The sequence below is a fragment of the Penicillium cataractarum genome, assembly GCF_028827025.1.
Source record: "Penicillium cataractarum strain IBT 29864 chromosome Unknown utg000007l, whole genome shotgun sequence".
Classification (NCBI taxonomy): Eukaryota; Fungi; Ascomycota; class Eurotiomycetes; order Eurotiales; family Aspergillaceae; genus Penicillium; species Penicillium cataractarum.
The window spans coordinates 3,903,670-3,927,295 of record NW_026622743.1 but is presented as its reverse complement, the minus strand read 5'-3'; the positions used below and the strand labels follow the sequence as shown (position 1 = coordinate 3,927,295).

General features: G+C 49.5%; 7 protein-coding genes across 7 annotated transcripts; 5 read left to right on the top strand and 2 right to left on the bottom strand.

Moving 5' to 3' along the window:
- Nucleotides 1-728: 728 nt before the first annotated feature.
- N7496_008954 (aromatic ring-hydroxylating oxygenase subunit alpha) lies at nucleotides 729-2,039 on the top strand (the record flags this gene model as incomplete). The annotated part of the gene is made up of 1 exon (XM_056701873.1): nucleotides 729-2,039. One exon carries the CDS (start codon nucleotides 729-731, stop codon nucleotides 2,037-2,039), a length of 1,311 nt encoding a protein of 436 aa, XP_056553936.1.
- A 1,007-nt stretch (nucleotides 2,040-3,046) lies between these two features.
- N7496_008953 (putative C6 transcription factor) lies at nucleotides 3,047-5,480 on the top strand (the record flags this gene model as incomplete). Its single annotated transcript, XM_056701872.1, has 6 exons — nucleotides 3,047-3,165; nucleotides 3,223-3,334; nucleotides 3,389-3,444; nucleotides 3,505-3,941; nucleotides 3,994-4,907; nucleotides 4,962-5,480. Coding segments are annotated over 6 exons (2,157 nt in total), but the record flags the coding sequence as incomplete, so codon positions are not given.
- A 197-nt stretch (nucleotides 5,481-5,677) lies between these two features.
- On the bottom strand, nucleotides 5,678-6,661 carry N7496_008952 (uncharacterized protein; the record flags this gene model as incomplete). The annotated part of the gene is made up of 1 exon (XM_056701871.1): nucleotides 5,678-6,661. The coding sequence occupies one exon, from the start codon at nucleotides 6,659-6,661 to the stop codon at nucleotides 5,678-5,680; it is 984 nt and encodes a 327-aa protein (XP_056553934.1).
- Nucleotides 6,662-7,321: 660 nt separating this feature from the next.
- On the top strand, nucleotides 7,322-9,540 carry N7496_008951 (Zn(II)2Cys6 transcription factor; the record flags this gene model as incomplete). The annotated part of the gene is made up of 2 exons (XM_056701870.1): nucleotides 7,322-8,995; nucleotides 9,052-9,540. 2 exons carry the CDS (start codon nucleotides 7,322-7,324, stop codon nucleotides 9,538-9,540), a joined length of 2,163 nt encoding a protein of 720 aa, XP_056553933.1.
- A 252-nt stretch (nucleotides 9,541-9,792) lies between these two features.
- On the bottom strand, nucleotides 9,793-11,652 carry N7496_008950 (uncharacterized protein; the record flags this gene model as incomplete). Its single annotated transcript, XM_056701869.1, has 6 exons — nucleotides 9,793-10,553; nucleotides 10,605-11,024; nucleotides 11,086-11,168; nucleotides 11,234-11,347; nucleotides 11,424-11,494; nucleotides 11,542-11,652. 6 exons carry the CDS (start codon nucleotides 11,650-11,652, stop codon nucleotides 9,793-9,795), a joined length of 1,560 nt encoding a protein of 519 aa, XP_056553932.1.
- Nucleotides 11,653-17,173: 5,521 nt separating this feature from the next.
- On the top strand, nucleotides 17,174-19,052 carry N7496_008949 (arylsulfotransferase family protein; the record flags this gene model as incomplete). The annotated part of the gene is made up of 2 exons (XM_056701868.1): nucleotides 17,174-17,671; nucleotides 17,739-19,052. The coding sequence occupies 2 exons, from the start codon at nucleotides 17,174-17,176 to the stop codon at nucleotides 19,050-19,052; spliced, it is 1,812 nt and encodes a 603-aa protein (XP_056553931.1).
- A 2,308-nt stretch (nucleotides 19,053-21,360) lies between these two features.
- On the top strand, nucleotides 21,361-23,345 carry N7496_008948 (MFS siderophore iron transporter; the record flags this gene model as incomplete). Its single annotated transcript, XM_056701867.1, has 4 exons — nucleotides 21,361-21,605; nucleotides 21,678-21,948; nucleotides 22,014-22,362; nucleotides 22,414-23,345. 4 exons carry the CDS (start codon nucleotides 21,361-21,363, stop codon nucleotides 23,343-23,345), a joined length of 1,797 nt encoding a protein of 598 aa, XP_056553930.1.
- Between the last annotated feature and the right edge of the window lie 281 nt (nucleotides 23,346-23,626).

Below are 23,626 nucleotides of genomic sequence, written 5' to 3'. Positions count from 1 at the left end.
TGGACCCTTCCGACCCGTCCTGATGTGGACGAGTTTGGTTTCTTCCTATAGTACGGGACCTCGCTCTTTGTTTAACCTCACGAACTTAATGTATGCACATACTGCGTATATTGGTATGATATAGAAATGTGCTGATTAGTGAGATTGTGAGGCACGCTTATTTGTGTTCGCCGTTTGCCACCCAGTCAATTTTAAAGGCCACTACAATCCTCAAGGCACACCGTTAAATATCACTATTGTAGCAATGTTGCAGTTATTTAAACCATATGGGCCTCTGGAGAGAAATTTCAACACATTTCTCGATGCGCGCAGTTGGCCAAGTTGCTTATCATGCATCTTCTTTCAAGGGCAGAACAGGTGCGGGTATTAGGATCCGACCAGACCGGTGTGGCGTTTAGGAGAGCCGGTCGCGAGGGCCGTTCACCGTGGGCCATGGTCCCCAATTCCAGCCCCTAGGACACTGATTTTAGAACCCAAGCCGCTAGCGCCCGTCCCAATTCAGTCTCCGTCCCGATCCTGTGATCGGAAACTGCCCTGATATGCCGTTGCGACCCACGATTACTCGGTACACCATCATGAGAGCAATAGTAAAGACAGCAGTAGACAAACAGAGAGAGAACTATATATGAAGCTTTTTGAAACCCTGAGTAGAATATCAATCAACAAGACCATCAAAGCCACCTCCTACAATAACCCACCGGCGCAGTGTATACTCCCGATCAATCGATATGCCACCAATCTCGACAGGCGATCTGGGCCTCGATGATGCCGCAGGCAACGGGCCTTCCCAGACGGAGAATTCCCCTTTGAGGGCGCTTCCTGCCTCTTGGTATACCTCTCCTGAAATGTTTGAGCTTGAGCGACGAGCTATCTTCTCCCGCAAGTGGCTCCTGACCAGTCATACCTTGCGCTTCTCCAAGACGGGTGATTGGTTACGATACGATATCGCTGGCTTCAGCTTCATTCTAGTTCGCGATAAAGAAGGTGCCGTCAACGCATTCCATAACGTCTGTCGCCATCGTGCATTCCCAGTTGTCACCGAAGATGGAGGCACCTCAAGAATCTTCTCTTGTAAATATCACGGCTGGTCGTACGGGCTAACCGGAAAGCTCGCCAAGGCGCCGGGTTATCAGGATCTTGAGGGGTTTGATAAGAGCAAGAACGGTCTCCTCCCGATTCACGTTCACACGGATGCCAATGGGTTCATTTGGGTGAATTTGGATGGCTCTGAGGAGCCGGAAATCTCATGGGAAGATGACTTTAAGGGAATCGACCTGCAATCACGATTCAAGGATTTTAATTTCGAGGATTACACATTCGATCATTCTTGGGAATTGAACGGCGACTACAACTGGAAGATCCTGGCCGACAACTATAACGAATGCTACCACTGCTCGACGGCTCACCCCGACGCTCCCTCGGTGGCCGATTTGAGCTCCTACTCCGTCGACACTCAGAAAGCCAGCATTATCCATGACCCAAATACCACTCCGGAGCAGATTGCGGATGGTCTGAAGATTGCCAGCACCTACTATTTCCCTAATGCCTCGATGACAGTTTCGCCAAACTTATTCTTCATGCAGCGATTTGTACCAACCTCAGCTACCAGCTGCTCCATGAGATACGAAGTTTATCGCAAGAAAGAATCCAGCGACGAGGATTTCGAGAAGATCAATTCCATCTTCAAGCGCATCATGTCCGAAGACAAGGCCCTCTGCGAAAACGCCCAGAAGAACCTCAACAGCGGGGTATTTGTCAGTGGCGAGTTGCACCCTCGCCTCGAAAAGGGTCCGCTTTACTTCCAGAACATGGTTAGGGATCTTGTGACCGAGTTCCATAAGCGGGAGGAGGAGGCTGGTCATGAGATCTGGCCTTCACGACAAACACTACCATCCGAGGCTAAGACTAGCCAGGACGATATTGATTTCTGCTCCAAGCTGCAGAGTAAGAGCCAGGCCAATGGAGACTGCTCAACTCGGGTTGGTGGCTGCGGCGGCGGTGTGGCATGCCAGTCTGGCAACCCGGCGTTAGCCTATTAATTCGTTTTCGTTTTCTGACTTCGTTCACGTTTTGCTCGCATTTTAGCCCCCAGAACATTTGTTCAGTCTTTGCATAGATAATGATTGTTTATTACGCCTATAATTATGAAACTTATTGAGCTAGAGTATCAAATTTTGATCAGAGCATTTTTTTAACCTATCTTCTCAAGGGCGAGTAGGTTTTTTTCTAGGGGATTCGAATTAAGCAGATGCCCGCATCGACCCCAAAATTAATCCGCCACGATATGCATCTCAAACGGTTCAAATGCAAATTTCGCCCAAATTATACACTTTCTTATCGGCTATCGACTATTGAGCCCCGCCCCCTTAGTTCTCATGTCGTATCCGTGGGCCCATGGAGGTATCTCGAATAGTGTTTGCTTCTGGCCTAAGATAAGGAATCACAGACCCAACGAACGTGCTTGTATCGAATAACCTTATCTTCATCGAATGATGAAGTGGCCAATTCTCTTCGAGTACTCACCCATTACCCGTGTACTAAGAAAGTATTCATTGGAGCGATAAACAGTCTTTCCGCATCGATCTGCGACAGGGATGCCTTCTGGAGGGGTTCTGTGACGGGCGCAGGATACTTTTGCCTTTTTTAGTAAGGTTTTTAAGTTACATCACAAACCTAGTGCCGACTCACGGACTATTTCCGACCATCATGATCCTGCCGACGTGGTTCTAGCGCCCAGCGCAACAAACTAGGTTGAGTTTGGAGTAAAATGTACAGGCCCCTCCGTAGTCCAGATCACTAGTCGCTGGTTCTCTGCGGGTCACTTTCCACCATATGCAGGCTTTGTTTCTCTCTTTATTGCCCGGTGCTGACAGGGCCATGTTTCCCCGCTCTTCCCCATTTGTGTTATCATGTCCCCGTCATTCCAAAACCCCTCTCGCCTCCCCATCGTTCTTCACGACCTCCTCTGCTATCGCATGTGATGGAAATTTGGCCTTTTTTTGTTGGACCAGACCTATTCTCAGTCTATCGCTTCCGATCAATATAGTCAATTATTTTCGTTCTATCCGGTCAATTCCTGGGGTTCCAGAGTCGCGCTCGTCATATAATGCCACGTGAAGGCACTCGGGGAAGATTACGATCGCATGAGGCCTGTCTGAATTGCAGGTAAGTGAACATCATTAATACATGGATGCTCAACATCATGACTCTGACGTCCCATAGGAGGAAGAAGACTCGTTGTCCTGCTGAGAAGCCAGCCTGTTCAAGCTGTGTTCGCTTGAACCAGCAATGTCTGTACACAGCCGTGCCAAGAGGCTCTCGCAGTGGCCCTTCTGTATGACCACGATTCCGAGGAATCTAATGAGCATAGTACTGACCATTCTAATAGGCTGATAGACTCGCTTATTTGGAGGAAAAGGTCAATCTTATCTTGAACGGTGGCAGGTACACATCCCTTCATTCAGAAATGATTGCCTAATTCGAAAGCTCTGACACTTTTGTCAGGTCACTTCCTCAGGAACCGAATCATAGTGGAAACAACAATGAAGCTGCTGATACAACGTACTCGGCAGCTTCTTGTCCATCATCGGCCGACTTTGGTCCCTCTCTCAATGATCCATTCCTTTTGGGAATGGGGTTCGAAGACTCGAAGATCAACCCGTCTTCCAGAATCTCCCAGGCAGTGGATCTTTACTTTCAATACTGCCACAGACAGCCAATATGGTGCTTTGATCGTGAAGAAGTGAAAGACACGAGTTACATCTCAGAAGAGCTTGTGTGTAGTATTCTAACTCTAACCTCACGTTTTTCACAAGAGCGCGATGAGTTACAGCATTATGGCGATAGCGCTCGGACACTCGTCATGCTCCGGATTGCCAATGGCACTGTAGAGCTTGAAACGATAGAAAGCCTATGTTTGCTCTCGTTCTCGTCTTTCCTCGGTATGTGGCAATCTTCTACTAGAACAAAGTTGAAGAACTAATCATTTTCTAGATGGAAATGGTCATCTGGGAAGGTTCCATCTTAATCTAGCTCTCCAGCTTTGTCGCTCTGCGATGCTAGACCTCCACTCTACTTATGGCATTGAATGCCCCTCCGCTGAACGGAAGAAAAGACTCTTCTGGAGTTTGCAATGCCTGGAACAAGCATATGGCCAAATCAATGACATTCTCAGTGTACCGTCAGAAGTCTTGCGTTCCTTTTACGTTTCAACGGGTGATGACCGGGAGCTCTTAAAGAACCTTGACACGAGTCCACCACCATTACCGAACGATGACATTGGGTGCACCAGCTCATCCGACCTTGGAATCTGGAATTTGGCCTTGCATTTTGGGTGGGTCTGGAGCAGAGTGCGATCATACATTTTTGACTGCGCTCAGAGCCGCTTGAAAGAGCCATGGAGGCATGACTCTCTGTACGCCATGGTACTATCCGACCTTACGGAGCTGGAGAATAAACTTTCACCGTGTCACCGATATGACTCGGTCAAGTTTTATGAGCGCAGGGCCGAGGAGCTCAGAGCTCATCGGGAATACTGGGCCCCTTGGTTGAAGCTGCAGTTCACCTATCATTCCATCTTGACGGTCCTCAATCATCCATTCCTCTACATTGTGGCATCTCAATACAACCACAACTTGACGATCCCCAACACGTTCTGGAGGAGATCATCTGAGTTGGTCCTACTTCACGCTACCTGGATTGTTCGACTTATCGACATGGTATCTGAAAAGAAGATGCGACTGATCGACCCATTTTTCGGACACGCTGCCGCAATTGCCGCGACGGTCCATCTTTACTACTGCTGTGCCTCCGATCCAAGATTGAAGTTCAAATCAAAAACGGACTTTGCAAAATGCAGAAGATTTTTGAAAAGCTTCGTGTCCTTCTCCCCCGCCTGTGAAAAACTGGTATGTTGCAACCACACGAGAATGGACCGGTAATCTCAATACTAACAACCCTAGAACCAAACGCTGGACAAAATGACTCGCATTGCGTCTGGCTCCGAGAAGGTGGACATTGACTGGGAACCGTCAAAAATACACCTCAGTATTCCTCTGATGTGGGAGCTTCTGCAAATAAACTGCACCCCAACTTCACAAGAGACATCCACCGCTGGCTTGCTACACCCTTCCCTCAGTCCTGCCGTATTTCCAGAAGAAGTTGAAAACCCATCATCCACTCTTGAAATCATCGTTGCAATGTCCCCCGACATTACTGTCAATACCGCTGATGGAGGATCCGCCGCCCATATGCCACCTAATTTACCACCACGCGTCGCTACGGCACCTGCATCGCCAGCAAGCACAACTATGGCCGAAAGGCTCGTTGCGCCCGCCGATAGTCTAATGGCCAACACGCCTTGGCTTTGGACCGAGCCTTTACAGTTCATTGATATGGATAACCTTGGCTATCCCGAGTCAGAGTCCACGATGGGCAATGTCGACGGATTTTCCACTTGGTGGGATTTTGGAAACTTATAAGAGTATTATATTCATTCATCCATCTCTATTTCTCACTTGGCGAGCATTTCAGGTCCACAAAGATGATAACCAAAACAGTCTTCAAGATCTCATAAGATCCTAAGGCAGCTAAGTTACTACACTAGCTTCGACCCGAAGCAAGTCCATAACAATTACTGCCCAGATGTCCCCCACGCGATTCAAATCCCCCATCCAATCTATGCCGCCGCGACCATTTTCAACTTCTCCTGCAACGCAGCAAAATTCCTCTTCATCGCACTCTCGGTAAACTGGGCCCCGGTCACCATTGGATACTTTTTCAACGGCCCTTGGATCAACGCGTCCTTGCAGGGCTGATTGAAGTATGCAATGCTGTATCGGTCCCCAAAATAATCCCCAGACTCACACGGGGCCTTAACCCGGTGGAACGTCGACTTGAACCGATCATCCGACCACGACATGAGCAAGTCCCCAATGTTACACACGATTTCCCCAGTCTTCGCCTCCACCTTGGTCCATTTGTCTCCAATGCCGAACTCGGTAACGGATTCCCGACCGGGACAAATCTCCAGCCCACTCTGCCCTTCTTTCTGAAACAGTAGAGTCAGAAAGTCCCAATCAGCATGTGCCCCTGCGCGATGATACTCTTTCCCATAGGCTTCCTCCGGCAACGCAAAGTAATGAAGTAACCGCATGGTGGTTTGAGAGTCCGACCGCGACACATCGTGACACTTGATGAAGAAGTCATCCGGGAATCCCAGGCCCCGAGCAAAACACCGCATAAGAGATTCCGATATTTGTTGCACGCGATGCATAAATGCCAGAGCGGTGGTTTCGAACCCCGGGAGATGCTCGTCAGCGACCCATAATCCCTTCATGTTGTCTCCGAATTGAAGTTGATAGGACTCTTTGCTGTCTGGCTTGCCGGTTGATGGTCGGATTTGTGAGTTCTTCTCCCATCCGACATTGTTGGAATTCCACGGTACGGTCGCTTTGGCGTCGTCAGGTAGGTCGAAGAAGCTCTTTGAAGTTGAGAAAATAGAGTCGATGTCTTCCTTGGAGATCCCATGGTCGATCAATGTGAAGAATCCCACATTTTGGGCCGCGTCAGTCAGCTCTGCCGTAATGGCGTCGATTCGGTTCTCGAAATCGGCGAGGGAGATTTGGGGAATATGGCGCTCGACGTATTGAGTTTGAGACATCGTGCTTGTTTTCGTGATGATCGAGATTAGGTGAGTCGAAGTCCGTCGGTACCTTTTGATCTTTCTAGCACAAACACAAGGATGCGACCGGTTCAGTCATATATAGACAGTCGTTGGCTGTGACTTTTGCTCAACGCGCCGATCCCTGTATTTCTTATCTCCAGCCTCGGCCGACCCCCTCGGCCGAGCTCTTCATTCTTGCAGGTCACCCTCGATGCCCTCCAAACATGATTGACCTTGGGATAATTCCTACACATGGCTCTACATGTCTAACTATTTAAAATTACCTGTCAGGATTAGAACATGAGATTATTTCTATTTACTTCGTAGAGGGGCGAGTTGTTGCTCGAGAAGGCTTCGGCCGAAGTCGTTAACAATAACATTTGGGCCTTGCAGGCTTGAGCGACCGGGAATAATTATCAAATTTCCATTTTCTGTAGTTTGATTCGTCAAATAATGTTCTAATATCCAAAGACCCCGTGTCCCCCCTTCGACGTATCTGTAATGGAGGATAGGGATCAAATAGAGTAGTTTACAGATAAGAACCTCCCCAGTTTGCTGCGTAATCGCGTAAAACCGCCAACCTCCGAGGCAGCAGATAAGACAATCATATCATAGCCTCTGCTCTTCTACTTCATCCATACCCAATTCAAAGGCAAAATGAGCAGCGGTATTCACCGAGCACGTCTAGCATGTGTCGAATGTACGCGTCGCAAAGTCAAGTGCGACAAGATTCTTCCATGTCGTAATTGCACCAGAAAAGGGTCTCGATGTACTCGGCCGCGCGAGCGGGACTCTCCGAACCCGAGCATTTCTCAATCCGAGGGACGAAGTGAGCGCGAAATCCTAGCACGGCCGAGCGTGGATGCTTCCAGGACCATCGAAATCCTTCAAAACAGAGTTGCCCAGCTGGAAGCCTCACTCAGCGAAGCTAGGAACTCGCTACTTCGGCCGCGAACATCCGCGCTCGATGCTGAAATACACGATGCCACTTTCTCGCCGGCCGAGACAATATCCGTCGACCGTTTGACTGTTCCCACACATTACTCGGTACACGTTGAGTCAGATACGAATCCGAAAGAGATAGAAGATGCTGCAACAATACTAGAATTTTTGGCTTGGGGTCGTCGCAAAGATCCGACCTACCAGGATGAGATTGTTAAGCGAAACAACTTGGATCATTCTCCAGGGGATGTACCCGCTGACGATGAATGGGACGACATGCGCATGCCAGGACCTCCGGTCGCTGCTCTTTGTCAAGCACTGCTTCCCACGAGACAAAAGGTTTACCAACTTTCCAAATACCACTGCGAGTGTCTGCTCTGGTACCATGGAGCTTTTCATGCAGCTACCTTCCTACAGGAGCTAGACGAATTCTACGAAAAGGCAAATGGGAAAGTAGAAAATCCTGGAGTTAATTTGCAGTGGATCTCCTTCTTGTTCGCAGTGCTCACGGGATCGATGGCGTGTGCACCAAGGTCGACTGCCCAGGCATGGGGTTTCCGTGAGCGAGAGCGAGATACTTTATCCAAGCGGTGGCTGAAAGCCTCAATAACATGTTTACATCAAGCTGACTATATGGCAAACCATTCAATCTACTCACTCGAAGCCATCGCCAGTCTCACCATCTCAGCGCACATGCTCGGCCATTCCAATGGTTTCTCCGTGCTATTGGCATCAGCTGTGCGAATCGCCCAGGGGCTTGGGCTGCACCAACTCGGAAACGATGATAATTCACAGTCAATTGATTCGGTGAAAAGAGAGATTGGTCGCCGCGTTTGGTGTCAGCTTTGCCTCCAGGACTGGTTTTCCATTCCATACACCGAAAGCTATTTGATCCATCGATCATGTTTCACCACAGAGAGGCCGCTAAACTGCGACGATGAGATAAACGATCTTTCAGAGAACCACCCTACCGTAACGAGCCACTCACGCCTGAAATACAAAATTGCTGCATTAATGCCAGACCTTCAAGATGATATAACCTCGTGCAATACTCTCTACACCCGGTACGAAGAGGTGCTCAAATATGATCGTCGATTACGAACCCTGGCGACTCAACATTTACCATACTACTTACAAAACGTTCCCTTAGACCCATCGTGGCCATGCTACGTAAAATGGGCTCGGCGAAGTCTAGCTATCAGCTCTGCTCATAAGGTGATCATGATTCATAGGAAGTTTCTAAGCCTGAGCTTCGTCAATCCAATGTTTGAGTTCACTCGGAAGACCTGCGTGGCTGCATCAAGGACAATAATCAAAGAGCAAAAAGAAGCTACACGTAACGGGGGACCTATGATATGGATACATCAAGCATTTAGTGTCACGGCAAGCGTAAGTGGTCCGAATTCACCTCTTCGTAACCGAACTAATCAACTGATTATTTGAAGATCATACTATGTCTAGACATGTTCCATCAACCTCACCCAGACCGTCAAGCCTCCGAGCATCGGCAGCTTATCGAAGACGGAATTGAAATTCTATCACATTGTGATACCGATATGATCGCTCGACGAGGCGTATCTCTTCTCCGGGCAATGCTCGAAGCTGAACAGAACCAACCTCGAGAAAGGAGATTTGTGGGTGAACCAGCAGAATCACCTCTTCTACGTGACACCGCCCCTCGAGAAAACGGCTTGGACATTGCAGCCATTATTCAGACTTTTTACCGGCAAGATCGAGCGAGTATTACCGAGCACTGTCGACCAGCCCTTGGAGGGCCATCTCTTTCAAGAACTACAGGGCATAGTCGTTGGCCTGATCTATCAAATGATATCTCGGGGATTATGCCCGGTGTTGATTTGATGATGCCGTCGGGCGTTGATTATGCGGAGGGCTTAGATGACATTCTGAGCTTGGCAACGAATTATCTTAACTAGAGAAAGGATTGCGCGATGGTTACACGACAAATCTAATTTGTTGAATTCATTTTCTTACAAATATGCACCTTTTCAATTTCAGTGCGTAGTGGTGAAGGGGTATATCGAAAGAACCAATTAAATGACATATGTGTTGGTGAAGAAAATGAGGGACCTGCCCGTAAGACAAAGTGTTTGATATGCTCTCCTCGGAATTCAAATGCCCACGAAGCCCCAGAAACCCCAGGGTCTTCATGGTGACTGGATTGAATTTTATTCCGTCTTGCGAACCTGCGTCACTGGAGCTTGATAGACAAGGCGACCATGGCCAAGGTACTGGACGATAGCGAAAATCACCACGACTCCAAAAACGAGAATCGACCAGTTCATATCTACCGGCGTGGGGTTCGCGGCGGTCGGGAAGAAAGTGAAGATGATAGCGAAACAGAGATACGCCACAGAGAAAACATTGATAGGCAATCCGAGCGCTCCAAGAGAGAAACGAGAAGGAGGGATTCCACCGGGCTGGAATCGAGCTCGAATGAATGCACCAATCGATAAGATATACGTGGTAAATAGTGCAGCGATCATGACAGATGCGATCGCGTTAAAGGCAGCAGTAGAGCCGATGTTAATCAAGCTCAGCAGCAGGGTGATAATAGTGGAAACAAGAACTGAGGTAACTGGGATCTGAGTACGACGGTTGACGTGGGCTAGAGAACGAGAGAATGGGAGGGCGTTATCACGGGCAAAAGCAAAGGTCTGTCGGGAGGCAGTCGCAAGGATACCAATCGCACTGCAAACTTCCATGACGAGAATTATTGCGGCCACGCCATTTGTAGCAGCTACGGACCCTGTCGCATGATGGACGGCTGGGATGAATGAAAAGCTGCTCGGTGGGTTAAGAACATCGGCAATCTCGCCCATGTTGTACAAAAGAGTGACAAGCATGACGAATCCTAGGCCACCATTGATCAGGGCAGTAGACACCATGCACCATGGAACAACAAGAGCCGCATTTTGAACCTCCTCTGCTACTGGAAGTCAGCATTGCGTGTACCTCAAACAAGTGCATCCTCACTTACCCATATGAGTTGCAGCATCGGGCCCTGTCCAAGAAAAGATGGGAGTAAGCTGGCCCACTAGACACGCCAGACCCATGCTTGCCCAGCCACCCTCGTTGCCGAACACAGTCCACACTTCAGATGACGGGGCCTGGCCGGGCGACATCACCCACATTGGCACCAGGACGGCAACGAATCCAAAGATGTGAAGGCCCAGGATGATGCCCTCCAGTGGAGGCAAAAACTTCGCGCCGTAGGTGTTGACCAATGTGCCGACAGCAGCGATCGCCATTGTCAACAGGGTTCCATGCCAGCGCTCATAGCCATAGATATATCCCTCAGGGCCAGAGTAGTTGAACACGAGAAGACCCTGGATCAGGGTTCCACAGAGGAAGCAAATGCTGGCGAAGGCCGCTTGCCACCCCAGAACGGACAGCCACCCTTGACGGTATCAGAAACCATGTGCGAAAAGAAAAAAAAAATTGAGAAGCAGTCTTCCTACCAGTCAGATAGCTCAAGAACCGTTGCCAGCGCGGAGCCGCGAATTCGCTGACCCAGTGATATTGACCTCCGGAGGTTGGGGCGCTAAGTATGAAGTCATTAGATCCAGTCCAGCTCCCGATTGAACAATAGTATAGCCAGAGACATACATCGAAGATATCTCTGCCATAGAAATAACAGATGCGAAAAATCCCACAAACGACGCGAGATAGACATAGACCATGCCGGCTCGCCCACCATCAATCAGGCCATAGGTACTCGTGCTGCGATCGTAACATTTCCGGTCAATACGACAATTGCGAGGATGCGACCGCGACCAAGACAATCACTTCAGCTTACAGAAGAATAGACTCCCACGAGGCCATCAACGTCGTTGTGAATCCCAGAATCGAATAGAATTTGAAGTTTCGCTGTGGCGGGTCAGCCCAAAGCGCCATCCCCCCGCAATCAACCATACGCGACCGACCTTAAACTGCTGGGCTTTCCCCAAACGCTCCATATCTCGATCATCCTGGGAATTCGCATCCAGGCCGACCTCATGGGCCAGAACCTCCTTGCCACCCGCCATAATCTGCAGTGGTTTGCATATACACGCAGAAAGACCAAAGGCTCAAAGTAAGCAGAGACAGGGAAAAGAAAAATTGGAGATCATCGGAGCAGGAAAGACGAGTGTTAAGGGGCGTTCTTGGAGAGACCTCGCCGAGCACCAATCACAGACTCGCGACCGAGATGCTCGACGAAAGTGGAGATTTGGAAGATGATCAGAATGCGCCCGTCGAAAAAAAAGGGCTGCTCTCCCGCTAGTGCCAGCGCCACGACGCATCTCCAAGTTTCCATTGCTAGCTATTGGCGCTGCTAGTTTTTGACCTTCCTCATGAAGGCTGGTCTTGAGCCGTTTTGTTGCATCCTTGAGCTTCTTTTTGCACATGATCTACATCAAGGACGCGTTTAACTGGGCCGTTCGCCCGCACGACACCCTCAATCAGCGACTGGCGACCGATACATGGAGTGATAAGCGTTTGATAACACTGTTCTCTGCTACGGCCGTGGGACGGTCAAAGGTAGCTCACAGACCAGGATATGCATATGCAACCCTCCTCTTCATGCATCATCGGAGCAACGCATGGTCGCAACATGGCGTGATCGGCACGCTATCATCCCTATTTGGGCCTCACGGTCGCAGCCAGTGGAGAAACCATTGATCTTGGAACATCCTGGAAATAGCGGGACCTACCGCCAGCCACTGTCTCAGGGAGAAGAAGGTTTGAAACAGGATCCCGACAGGATCCCAGCGGAAGTTAAAAAGAGAGAAGGCACTGCAGAGTAGTACTGGGCCTCGACCACGGGCCGGCGGGTCTGCTGGTTAAGCCTATTGAACTCATTTTTGAGATTAACCACAGCTGATACCGGTGTCAATACTATCGAGAATACCTATAACCTAAGTAGATGCAACTTAGAGTGGTTTGAAGTGAGTGAAGTACTGGAAAAACCCCTCTCTCGAAACCTAACGGGTTTAGCTTCTAGATTACTCTAGGCGGCCGAAAGTGAAGCACTACCCTTAAATGCTTTCAGCATCTGGGCCCTCTCTTAAATTATCGACCTGAACCGTATACTACACACTGCAGTTTAGTTTTGTCAGGCTGGACTGCCTTCACAGAACTTTCGTCTCATTAGTATAAATGTCTGTTCGCTTCAGTTTATGCAGCGACCAGAGCCCCGTAATAACAATTTTGTCTTCTTCCTAGGACGAAGACCTTCCGTTCTTCTGCCTTAACAGCATTCCAAAATAACTCCAAACCCAGCTTTTGGTAGCCTGGTAAAAGAGGTGGTTGGTCGAAGCTTTTCCCAGTGCAGGTGTCAGATGCAGCTGCGAGCCAAAGAGATCATGGGGAAAAACTGTTCCGAAGAAGAAAAAGGAAAAAGACCATAAGATAACCTAAAAACGGCTAGTAAATATATGCGGTCCTGGAGATATCTAGGAGTGAACCCCCGAGAGGAAGGTTCTACCACCTATGGAGGAGAAACTCCTTCAACCTCTTTTTTGAAAAGAATTGTAGTGGGAATAGTGGAAGATGCGCTGTCTAGGAGACAAAGTGTTTACCACAAACCGCGGACAGAGCTTGAGGGGCTTCATCAATCAAGGCGAGGGAAACGCTTCCATCATCGTGAGGATCAATAACCAAGGCGAAGGCGCCTGCTTGCCTAACTACTATGAAAATCCTGAAGGGAGGAGACAGAAGAGAATGTATGTACGAGCGATGTATAGGGAAACAGGCGAGGGAGAGAGACAAGACTTGAATAAGTCTAGGTATACCTAGGCTACTAATCCCCGATATACACTAAGTTGGCAGGGTCGCTGTTTCATGCGTTTGGATATCGCTAACGGGATGTTGTTTTGCAGTACTTTTCTGAATTCTCCGAGGCTTTTGTTGTAGGCGGCGGTGAAGGGGTCACTTAGTCTATTTTGCGTGGCTGGTGAGAGACATCTGAGAAGCTAGGTGCTTGGCGTTGCCTCTGGTCCCTGAGAGAAAATGCGGGGGAAATTCAGGGTCCAGGGCATGGACACTGTAAAGTAACAACATTACGGATCATGCCTATCTCGGATTTCCCTGCCCCAGTGAAACATTGACAGCTGCACGGAGACCACGTCGGCGCCGAAGAGCAGAAGAGCCGAAGAATTGAAGGCGCCCTGTCAAGCAGCCCAGGGAAGATGGCGCTTCTCTCGCTGCTCTATGTGATGACGACCATCGCAACGAGCGTCATGGCTACGGCGCTGACGACCCCATAGGTGCAGCCCAGCGGGTGTACTTCGGCCTTCCAGCTCACTACATCACGGCCAACTTCGATAACACGCTCACAGCAATCACTGTCCTCGCATCTGATGCCGCAGCCCCCAATTTCTCGGCCTGTCAGCGGTCAGGATAGGATAGTGGGAGCAAGACGGATCTTTTTACCTTCAGTCCAGCCGTCCGCCCCCAGGACTGGACGTACTACGAAATATCATCGACCAAGCGGTACTCAGCGGTGTACTGCTGTGCTAGGTATTTCCATGAGCCTCTTCATCTCATGATGTTATAATGGGTAGCTTTATACATTATCAAGGATAAAAAGTGAGGTCTCTAAGGGCGTTAAACCCTGACCATGTCTGACCCTTCCAAGATCTGAAATACTAGTAAACCTACCATCTCGGCGGCTCTCTCCATTTTGTATTTCGGCTCTCTAATTTCCCTTCCTCTCCCTCAGTCACTCTTTCTCCATCAACATCGCCATCAAAGCTACAGTTTGAATTTAATTCGCAACCAGTCGTATTGAAACCACCATCTAGGTCCTCATAAAACTCTTGAATTCGTCACCATCGCCATCAAAATGGCCGCACTACCGTTGAATCCAGGCTCGAAAACATCATGACAGGGGACACTGACTACCGGACCTTTTTCTCCATACCAAAGGAAGATATCACACAGCTCGCCGATGTATCCACTATTTACGACCTCAATCCCCTCAGTATGCCGATTGACCGTACGAAGATGAGACTCTGGCTGGCCGATGCCGAGCGAATCTTGAGGCAGCAAAGCCTCGAGAAATTCCTTGACATCAAAATCCCACGGCCGAAGAAATCCTCCCCTGAAGCAGTTAGGTGGATGAGAACACCCGGTACATCCAGGTCTGGGTTTTTCACGGACTTTCCTTTGAAATTGCTGACCGGGTCGTGTCCCGAATGTATCACATCGACTTTACAGACGAGCTCGTGTATAATTTGAAGCAGGAGTTCCGTGGGCTTTAATGCTGCAATTTATAACTGCGAGGCATTTCTTGGCCTTCAACCCTCTGATTTCTCTTCTGCGGCTGAGTATGTCGCTGCCCTGCGGGATGGATGGGCAACGGTAGTTCAAAGAACCATCATCCCTGCTATCATGGTCATTGTGAAGCTTCTCAAGGACCTGGCGACGAGTACCCTGAATTGGTTTCCTCTCGTCGTCAAATTTTCCAAAGTACATTTACAGATCCTGAACATTACCCCAGGTGACATGAATAGGATCTTCAGAGACGTCCTTGCAGAGCTTCGTTAATAAGTGAACTCACACTCCGCTTGCTCTTCTCTCTTTTCTTATCATTCCTCGTGAACAACTCAATAGACTTGTTTTCTAGACCCATTCTCTTCATTGGTTCTTGATGCGCTGGTGCCTGTAAACACAGTCTTCCCCTTTGCACGGTGAATAAGAAGTCACTTGGCTCCTTATGTCGCGTCACGTGCCAATGTTCTCGTGACTTGGAAATTCCTTTAGGCATGCACGTGACATCTCTCCCACCGCTTGGCAAAATCGGCAGGTGCGACCGGCAAATTTCAGAACCTGCCTCAGGCGGCAATTGCCCGCTTAGTCATAGACTATTGCCCCCGTTCCCCGCTGCTTCCAAGATACTGGAGATTCCCAAAGGCCGGCTATTGTTTGAAGTCCTGTGGCTTAGATCTACTATCAGAATTGCAAATTTTCTCCTTTAAGATCTACATCATTTATGCAGGAAATTGTGTAACGCGCTCTATTAGCAAGGCTAATGTTTCTGCATCGAGTTAGGAAGGGTAAGGAATATATCCTGGTCGAAGTCGATACCTACGGTGATATATATTTCTACTCCTAAGCACCGAGTTCTACTCAAGCAGTAGGAATTTTAGGTACGATTCATATGCAGTCATGACCCGACAAAACCTTAGGTCGGACGGATGACTCGACGACAGCAAGCGGAATCTTACTAGCACTATAGTTATTTCTATCCATCCGAACTATATGCTGGCAAAATGGATCAATTGTTGAGTATTGACAGGCCGTCAATAATGATGCGACCGGCCTCAGTAGGGGGTCTCCACTTCCACTTAAAGCCGATTACAAAGTCACGATGGTCAGTGCGGCAATGGTTAGTCTGGTTACAACATGCTCGGGTTTAACCTAACCAGGCTCTCTAGACCGAGCGTTGTACGCGAGTGCACGATAGGTAGGCCGTTATTAGCGAATGAGCGAATGGTATTGCACGATGTTACTATCGAAGAAGACACCCGACCTATGTATCTACCCTGAATAGATGAACTACGAATGAGCCTTGGCCCGAAAGTATTGCCTAAAATGGGCGAGTTTTCGCGGGCTTCAGTGTGTTCGTTCTCGTACCCTCTGCCTTTCTGGGCGCGAGGCCCACCGCACCAAGAAAGGGGACTCGCGGTGGACAGGCAAGGCTCCGCTCTTCTTCAGGGTCAACTTTTCGGGGTCTAACCCTTCTAACAGTGCAATTCGTGTTCTACTATTCCAACGACAAGGTCAAAAGGAAGCAAAGATGACCGTATCTCACAATCAATCGTATCAGCCAACACAGATCTACCAGCGGGAATGGCGTCTTCTCGAACCGCCAAAACTACGGATAGTCGGAAACTCGGCAGATGGCTGATGAGCCGTCAAATGAGCACATTGACGTTATCTAGATCTGATTGGATCCAGGGGTATAATATAGTCCACAACCAACCTTTTGTGCGCCACATGTCGTTGCTGCGACGGAGGACGCGTGGGCTCGTGGCGCTGCGGTTATTGGGGCTTGGGTAGGGGGCCCGGCGGGGGTCTCGAGAAAATTGAAGTCCACAGCTTTCCAACTGATCGTCCTTACTGGCTGATTTTCGGTGGGTGTTCTCTCGAACCTCGAGCCAAGAATATTTTACGGAGTCGCCAACGCGCCCGCCGGCTAATTGTCTTCCCCGTTGGTTGGTTCTATACGCAATCCCGGAGGCGCTACCGCTCCACCTTCCTCTTGGCAGATAGGAGTTTTTATATAGGAAACCTCCAAATGTCCGAATTAGCACGCGCGTCCAGAGGGGATCCCACGCTGTTTTCAAGCTAAGAACATCCTTTCTTGCGGGGAAGCGCTCGTCATGGAGTCTCTCGTGGTGGCTAGTGGGACGTTGGCGCTAGAGAGACGACAAAAGTCATATAACATAGGGAGTCCAACCTCACAGTTTTCCACTTCTCTTCTGATGCTCTCTCTCCGGATGGTAACTACGCTTCTTTACGCCCAAAGCTTTCCACTACCCCGTTAAGGACCGCGATGCGCCAATGTCCTTGCGGACTTCTTCCGCCTCCCTGAGCCTGTGCTTCTGGCCTGGCAGCAGAGATCGGACAAACGTACCCGGTCGCCGTCGCTTGATATCTGCCGTCATTGCTGCCATTGGAGCCTTTGTTCTATTCTACCTTTACGCGGTACCCCAGCTCAAGAGGTTTCGATTCCGCTCCGAGTTGAGCTGGTATGATCTGGGACTATATGGGTTCGGACCATCCCAGAGTTACATCTCCTTCGACGAGGAATCCCCAATCGTTGAAATCTCACCACCTGGAGCACAATGCGATCCACGATATACTTTTCTTGCGCCACGAGGCGACTCGGTGGCACACCCGGGGCCCATGATCTTGGATGCTCGGGGTGAGTTGGTGTGGATGAAATACAATTGGGGCACCACGCAGGACTTTAGAATTCAGCGCTATAAGGGCCAAGACTATGTCACATACTGGCAAGGTGACGAGGAAGATGGACATGGCCGTGGATCATGGTATATGGTAAGATCAAAGACGGACAATATACATGGAAGATTTACTGGCAGCTAACATGCGACGGTTACGATAGCTCGACTCAACATACGCCACCAAATACATCGTCTCCCCCGTTGGCGCCATGGATGGCGATCTTCACGATTTCCACATCACCGTAAATGATACGGCTCTGATTACGATATACGACCCGATCCCGGCCGATTTGACGTCCGTTGGTGGACCGGAACTTGGATGGCTGTACGAGGGCGTCTTCCAGGAAGTTGACATTGAGACAGGAGAGCTCCTCTTCGAGTGGCGCTCATCCAAATTTTTCCCACCCAGCAGCAGCTACGAGCCAATCAACGACCGGGGTCATGAACGAACCCTGGGCTATGACTATTTCCACATGAACAGTGTCGACAAGGATGACCAAGGCCGCTACCTGGTCTCGGCACGGCATACCCACTCCGTCACTTGTATCGACGGATCTACTGGCGAGGTGCTTTGGACCCTGGGTGGCAAGGATAATGAATTCTCCGACGCATCGAATGGGGCAGCTACTCAATTTGAGTGGCAGCATGACGCGCGCTGGCATGGTCCCAACCAGATCACGCTTTTCAATAATGCTGCCAACGGCGATTACGATCTGCAAAAAATCAGTCACGGCGCCTTGATCGAGTTAGATATTCCCGCGCGCCAAGCGACGTTATTGACCAGCTACAATCACCCCCAAGACCTGATGGCGACCTCGCAGGGCAATCTACAGGTTCTTGACACGGGGAATGTGCTTGTCGGTTGGGGTCACAGTGCTGCATATACGGAGTTCTCTCGCGAGGGCGACGTGCTATGCGATGTTCACTTTGGTGCATCGGCGTATTTCTCTTTTGGCCGGATTGTTTCATATCGCGTTACCAAGGGTGATTGGATCGGTACGCCGGACACTTTGCCTGACGCCGCGGTCGCCGATGACAGTGTCTTCGTGAGCTGGAATGGCGCTACCGAGGTTGTCTCTTGGCGACTTGAAGTCTGGGACGGCGCAGGGCTGGAAAATATGGTGTTTACAACGGTGGATGAAGTCGATCGTGATGGGTTCGAAACCGAGATCCCGCTACATCCCGAAGTTACCACCTTCTTCCGAGTGTGTGCCATCAACGCCGACGGTGATATACTCAGTACAACCGAAATCCTGCAACGCGGTCCCTCCTCAGCAAGAGGAGACTTCTTGACAGTCCATTGGGGTGTAGTCGTTATTGCGATTTTCGCATCGGTCTGTCTCGTTTGTGGCTTGTATTGTGCTGTGAATCGTCAGTTGCGACGGCGCCGGTCCGATGCCTACGGGCTGTATCGATTGGTCGTGCATAAGGATGAAGCTGAGAATGACTCTGAACATGACCGTCTGCCGATTTAGCGTGGGACGCCGGCGTCCTTGATACCCAATTAGTTGCATTTTTTTATATAGAATTGCGCAGTTTTATCGTTTTGCACATATCGAGTTCCTTTTCAAACCAATATCTTCCAATATCATCCTGCTTGAAATGTTTCCTGTAAGTATTGCGAGTGTTCGAGTGTGTTGAGTGAGAGACATTTGCATGGGGAGCGAATTAAAGGAGGCTTGAGGCCCTTGTTTCACGACGAAGACCCTGCTGCTTCTTAGTACGGGAAATATGTATAGGGGGGTACATCTGATAAGCCGATGTCGGATCCCCCGAGATTCCCGGGCCATACAAATTATCTTCAAGTGTGTCTTTCTCTTGATTGGTGCACATGAGATGTTAAATGAGGACCATATGACATGCCACATGCTCTCGAGACCGAAACATTCCGCGCCCAACCTCGCGTCGAAGCGAGGGGAAGAGAATGCAACTTGGCGGCATTTTCCGCGATCGGCTTGGCGGTCTTTTTCCCGTTCGCTCATTGAAGCGATCCACTTTATTCCGACACAGCCATTTTGTGTACTCAACACCAGCGCTGCGATCGCGACCACGACGTTGACTATACCACAACCACCCAAAAAATTGCGAACCCGAAACTTGCAAACACAAAAAACTGAGCCCATCCGGATTTCACGGAAGAAGGGAATTCCCCTCTCTTAGCGAAAAAAAATTCGACCAGCGTGGGACACGAGCGCCACCAAACGCCACCCCACACCAATGAGGAACAAGACCGACGAGTAATCTAATCAGATCCGTTTCATCCACAGCTGAGAAAATTCTCCTTCCGAGCCCATTGGGTCCATCATTTATTCGAAGCTGTCGGACAGATTGAGACTACAGTAAATTGTGCTCACAAGGAACTAACTACCAGTCCGTTCTAGGATTCCATTGGGGAATTTACTTTGCCAAGAATGATTTGGCCAGGTACCTACTCAAAGCGAGTTCCGCCATTATTGCCTCTCGTATTATTTACCACATCTGCCCAGGTCCCTTCTGGCGCCGGGAGGAAAACAAAAAAAAATTTCTGTTGGCGTGGATGGGGTCCACTCCACAAGCTAGTAGGAGGACCGCGAATAACGAAGAAAGTTATCAGATCCTTGCCTGACCATGGATCAGCCCCGAGACGGCACCGAGACAAAACAAAATCAGTCGTCACGGGCCCCAATTATTCGGAGCAAAAAAGCGAGTAACACTGTGTATTTGCCATCTGGTCTTTCTGGCAATTGTAACGGAGGCCTTCGGGTCTAAAATGACCGTTGAGTTGCCACGTTATGTCGGACCCACGATACAAGCACATACCAAGCACATACTAAGCACATACCAAGCAATACCAAGGCATGGGATGGGGACAAGCTAGGCGCTCTTGCCGCGCCTTGCACGGCATATGTCTATCATACTGATCTCCTTGGCACGGCATATTCCATTGCGTGGTAATGATAATAATGCGGACTAGGACCTCCATCAAGTCAGCCCTGCAATGTGGCCCCTTTGGGCTTCGATCCTTGGGAGTATCGCTTCGGCAATGTTAGGATCAGATAAGTGGGGGATGTCGGAGATTGCTCAGCCAGAAGCCATCACCACACACCGTTGTTACTTGCTTCCCTGATTAACCGACCTGGTAAAGGGCCCACAATGACGAGCACAAATGGGCTGTTGTTACCGACCTGATGTATTTTCCCATGTCGGCCTATGCTATTTGGTTCGTAGGATGCATTATTATCTTCCGGAAACGCCCCCATCTCGTAGAAGTTTTCAAGTCCGCTGACACTAGCACAGATCCCCGTCAACACGGGTCCATGCTCCAATGCAGGTAGTCGTCCCGGGCGAGTCGTCGTGTAGACATGCTGCCAAGAAGCCATTCGTTGCTTAGAAGGTAACAAAATCCACCCTCCTAGTCCACTCTAAGTTACTACAATATGGTTTATTGCTAGAACCACTCTCAAGTCCAGACGCTTTGCGTCCCTCGTGGAAGAAAAGACCCCGCCGGCACCACCGGTGACCGGGAGCATCGATTAAATTTCCTGTTTCGCCATAGCTACCAGCAAATCACGATGCGTGATCGAGCTATTCTCCGGTCCTCGGCTTGCGTGGCTTGCTGCTAGTGTCCCCCCGCTAACCCATTTTACGAGTTATCAATCAGTTCATCAGTACGGTACGTCGGCGGGTACCATCTGATTAGCGATGGTAGGGTTGATCTATGCAGTATAAGGTCAGAGATTTCCCTCTTGTGCTTGGGGCATTTCTGTTCATCCATTGTTATCACACTGTGAGATCTCCAACAAAATGGGGTTCGGAAACATCTTTCGCCGTAAGACGACTGAGGATAGCCTCACTCAGGTTGATGTGAACATGACCGAGGAGAGCAAGAGGGATGTTCCTGCTGATGGTGTCGCCGCCGAGAACAATGGTGCCGTCGACGCGGACCAGCCGGCCCAGACTCCGGAGGAGGAGCTTCACCGTGGTGTTCACGATATTGAAGCCATGACCCAAACCTGGTCAAAGGGAGCCTTGATTGCGGTCTTTTTGAAGTATGATCACCTTCCCATCCCGTCAGGCACGCGTCCTGAGGCATTGATCTAACAAATCCTCTCTCCTCATAGTATCTGGCTGCTATACTTCACAAATGCGTTCCAAAGCTCGATCCTCTACAGCTTGATCCCCTATATTAGCAGTCAATGGGACTCCCACTCACTGCTCAACACAATCTACATTGTCGGCGATGCGATTACTGCCGCCTGTTATGTTCCCCTGGGACGTATGATGGACCTTTGGGGTCGTGCGGAGGGCTTCTTGTTCATGACCATCTGTGCCACAGTGGGATTGATCATGATGGCCGCCTGCAACAACCTTGCTACTTTCTGTGCCGCCTATGTGAGAATCTCCAGCAATCAATTGCCAATGAAAGTAGGATTTAGGCGAGGCTAATCTGATCATAGGTCTTCTACTTGCTCGGATTCGGTGGTATGACTTACTGTGTTGACGTTATCACTGCCGATGCGTCCATGCTGAAGAGTCGAGGTCTGGCTTATGCCTTTACCTCCTCTCCCTACATTATCACGGCCTTCGCCGGCCCCAAGGCAGCCGACGATGCTCTGAGCGATAACGGTATTGGCTTGCGCTGGCCATTCGGAATCTTCTCCATCATCTTCCCGATCGTCGCAACTCCCCTATACTGCATCTTGAAGTACAACCTCCGCAAGGCTGTGAAGGAAGGTCACGTTGTCAAGGCAAGCAGTGGAAGGACGATTCTTCAGAGCATCTGGTTCTATATCATTGAGTTTGATGGTAAGTCAACGATCATTCCGCCAAGCATTCTAAGATGCTGACTAGAATTAGCTATGGGTGTTTTGCTCTTCTCCGCCGGTCTCGTCCTTTTCTTCCTTCCCTTCGATATCGCTGGTAGCGCTCCCAGCAGCTGGGAAACTCCGTACATCATTGCCATGCTGGTCGTTGGTTTCGTCTTGCTCTTCGTCTTCATCATTTGGGAGACCTGGATCGCCCCCAAGCCTTTGCTCCAGTACAAATTCCTTTTCAACCGTACTGTCATCGGTGCTTGCTTGCTCGACGCAACTTATCAGATTTGCTACTACTGCTGGGACAACTACTTCACCTCGTTCTTGCAGGTGGTCAACGATCTTTCCGTCGCTGATGCGGGATATGTTGGTAACACCTTTGACGTTGTGTCTGGTGTCCTGCTGTTGATTGTTGGTGTCGCCATCCGGAAGACTGGCCGTTTCAAGTGGCTCCTGTGGATTGCAGTTCCTCTCTACACCTTTGCTCAAGGCTTGATGATCTACTTCCGTCGCCCCAACCAGTCTGTCGGCTACCTTGTCATGTGCCAAGTCTTCATCTCTATCGGTGGTAGTGTGTTTATCATCGTTGAACAGATTTCTATCTTGGCCGCGGTTGACCATCAACACGTTGCTTCGGTGCTTGCCCTGCTTAACGTCGTTGGTACCGTTGGCGATGGTATAGGTGCGACCATCTCCAGTGCGATCTGGCAAAACACTTACCCGAACGCGCTGAGGATGTACCTCCCCGAATCAGCTATGGATAACTTTGAGAATATTTACGAGGATATTGACACCCAGTTGAGCTATGCTGTTGGAACCCCGACCAGACTTGCAATTCAGCGTGCGTATGGTTATGCTCAGACCAGAATGCTTGCTGTTGGTACTGGTATCATGGTTCTGGCCTTTGTTTGGACAATGATGATCAGAAACATTGACCTGAAGAAGGTGCCCCAGGTTAAGGGTATGGTGTTCTAAGAGCAAAAAACTTTTATTCATAGCAACATACACCCGGGATATCATTTCCATGCCATTGGTAGTGGGAGCCCAAAAACCTCTGGGATTTGCTGTATCTTTTATGATCTATCCTCTGAGACCTTGTTACTCATTTCTCTTCGATATTGATAATCCACCAATAATAATGTTCACACGTTTCATGCACTCTATCTACTCCACTGTAATTGGTGTAACCGCGGTGATCGCGGCTTTCTTGTCCTTGACGCTTTCCTCCTCTGACGGTATCGACATTGATGCCGAGC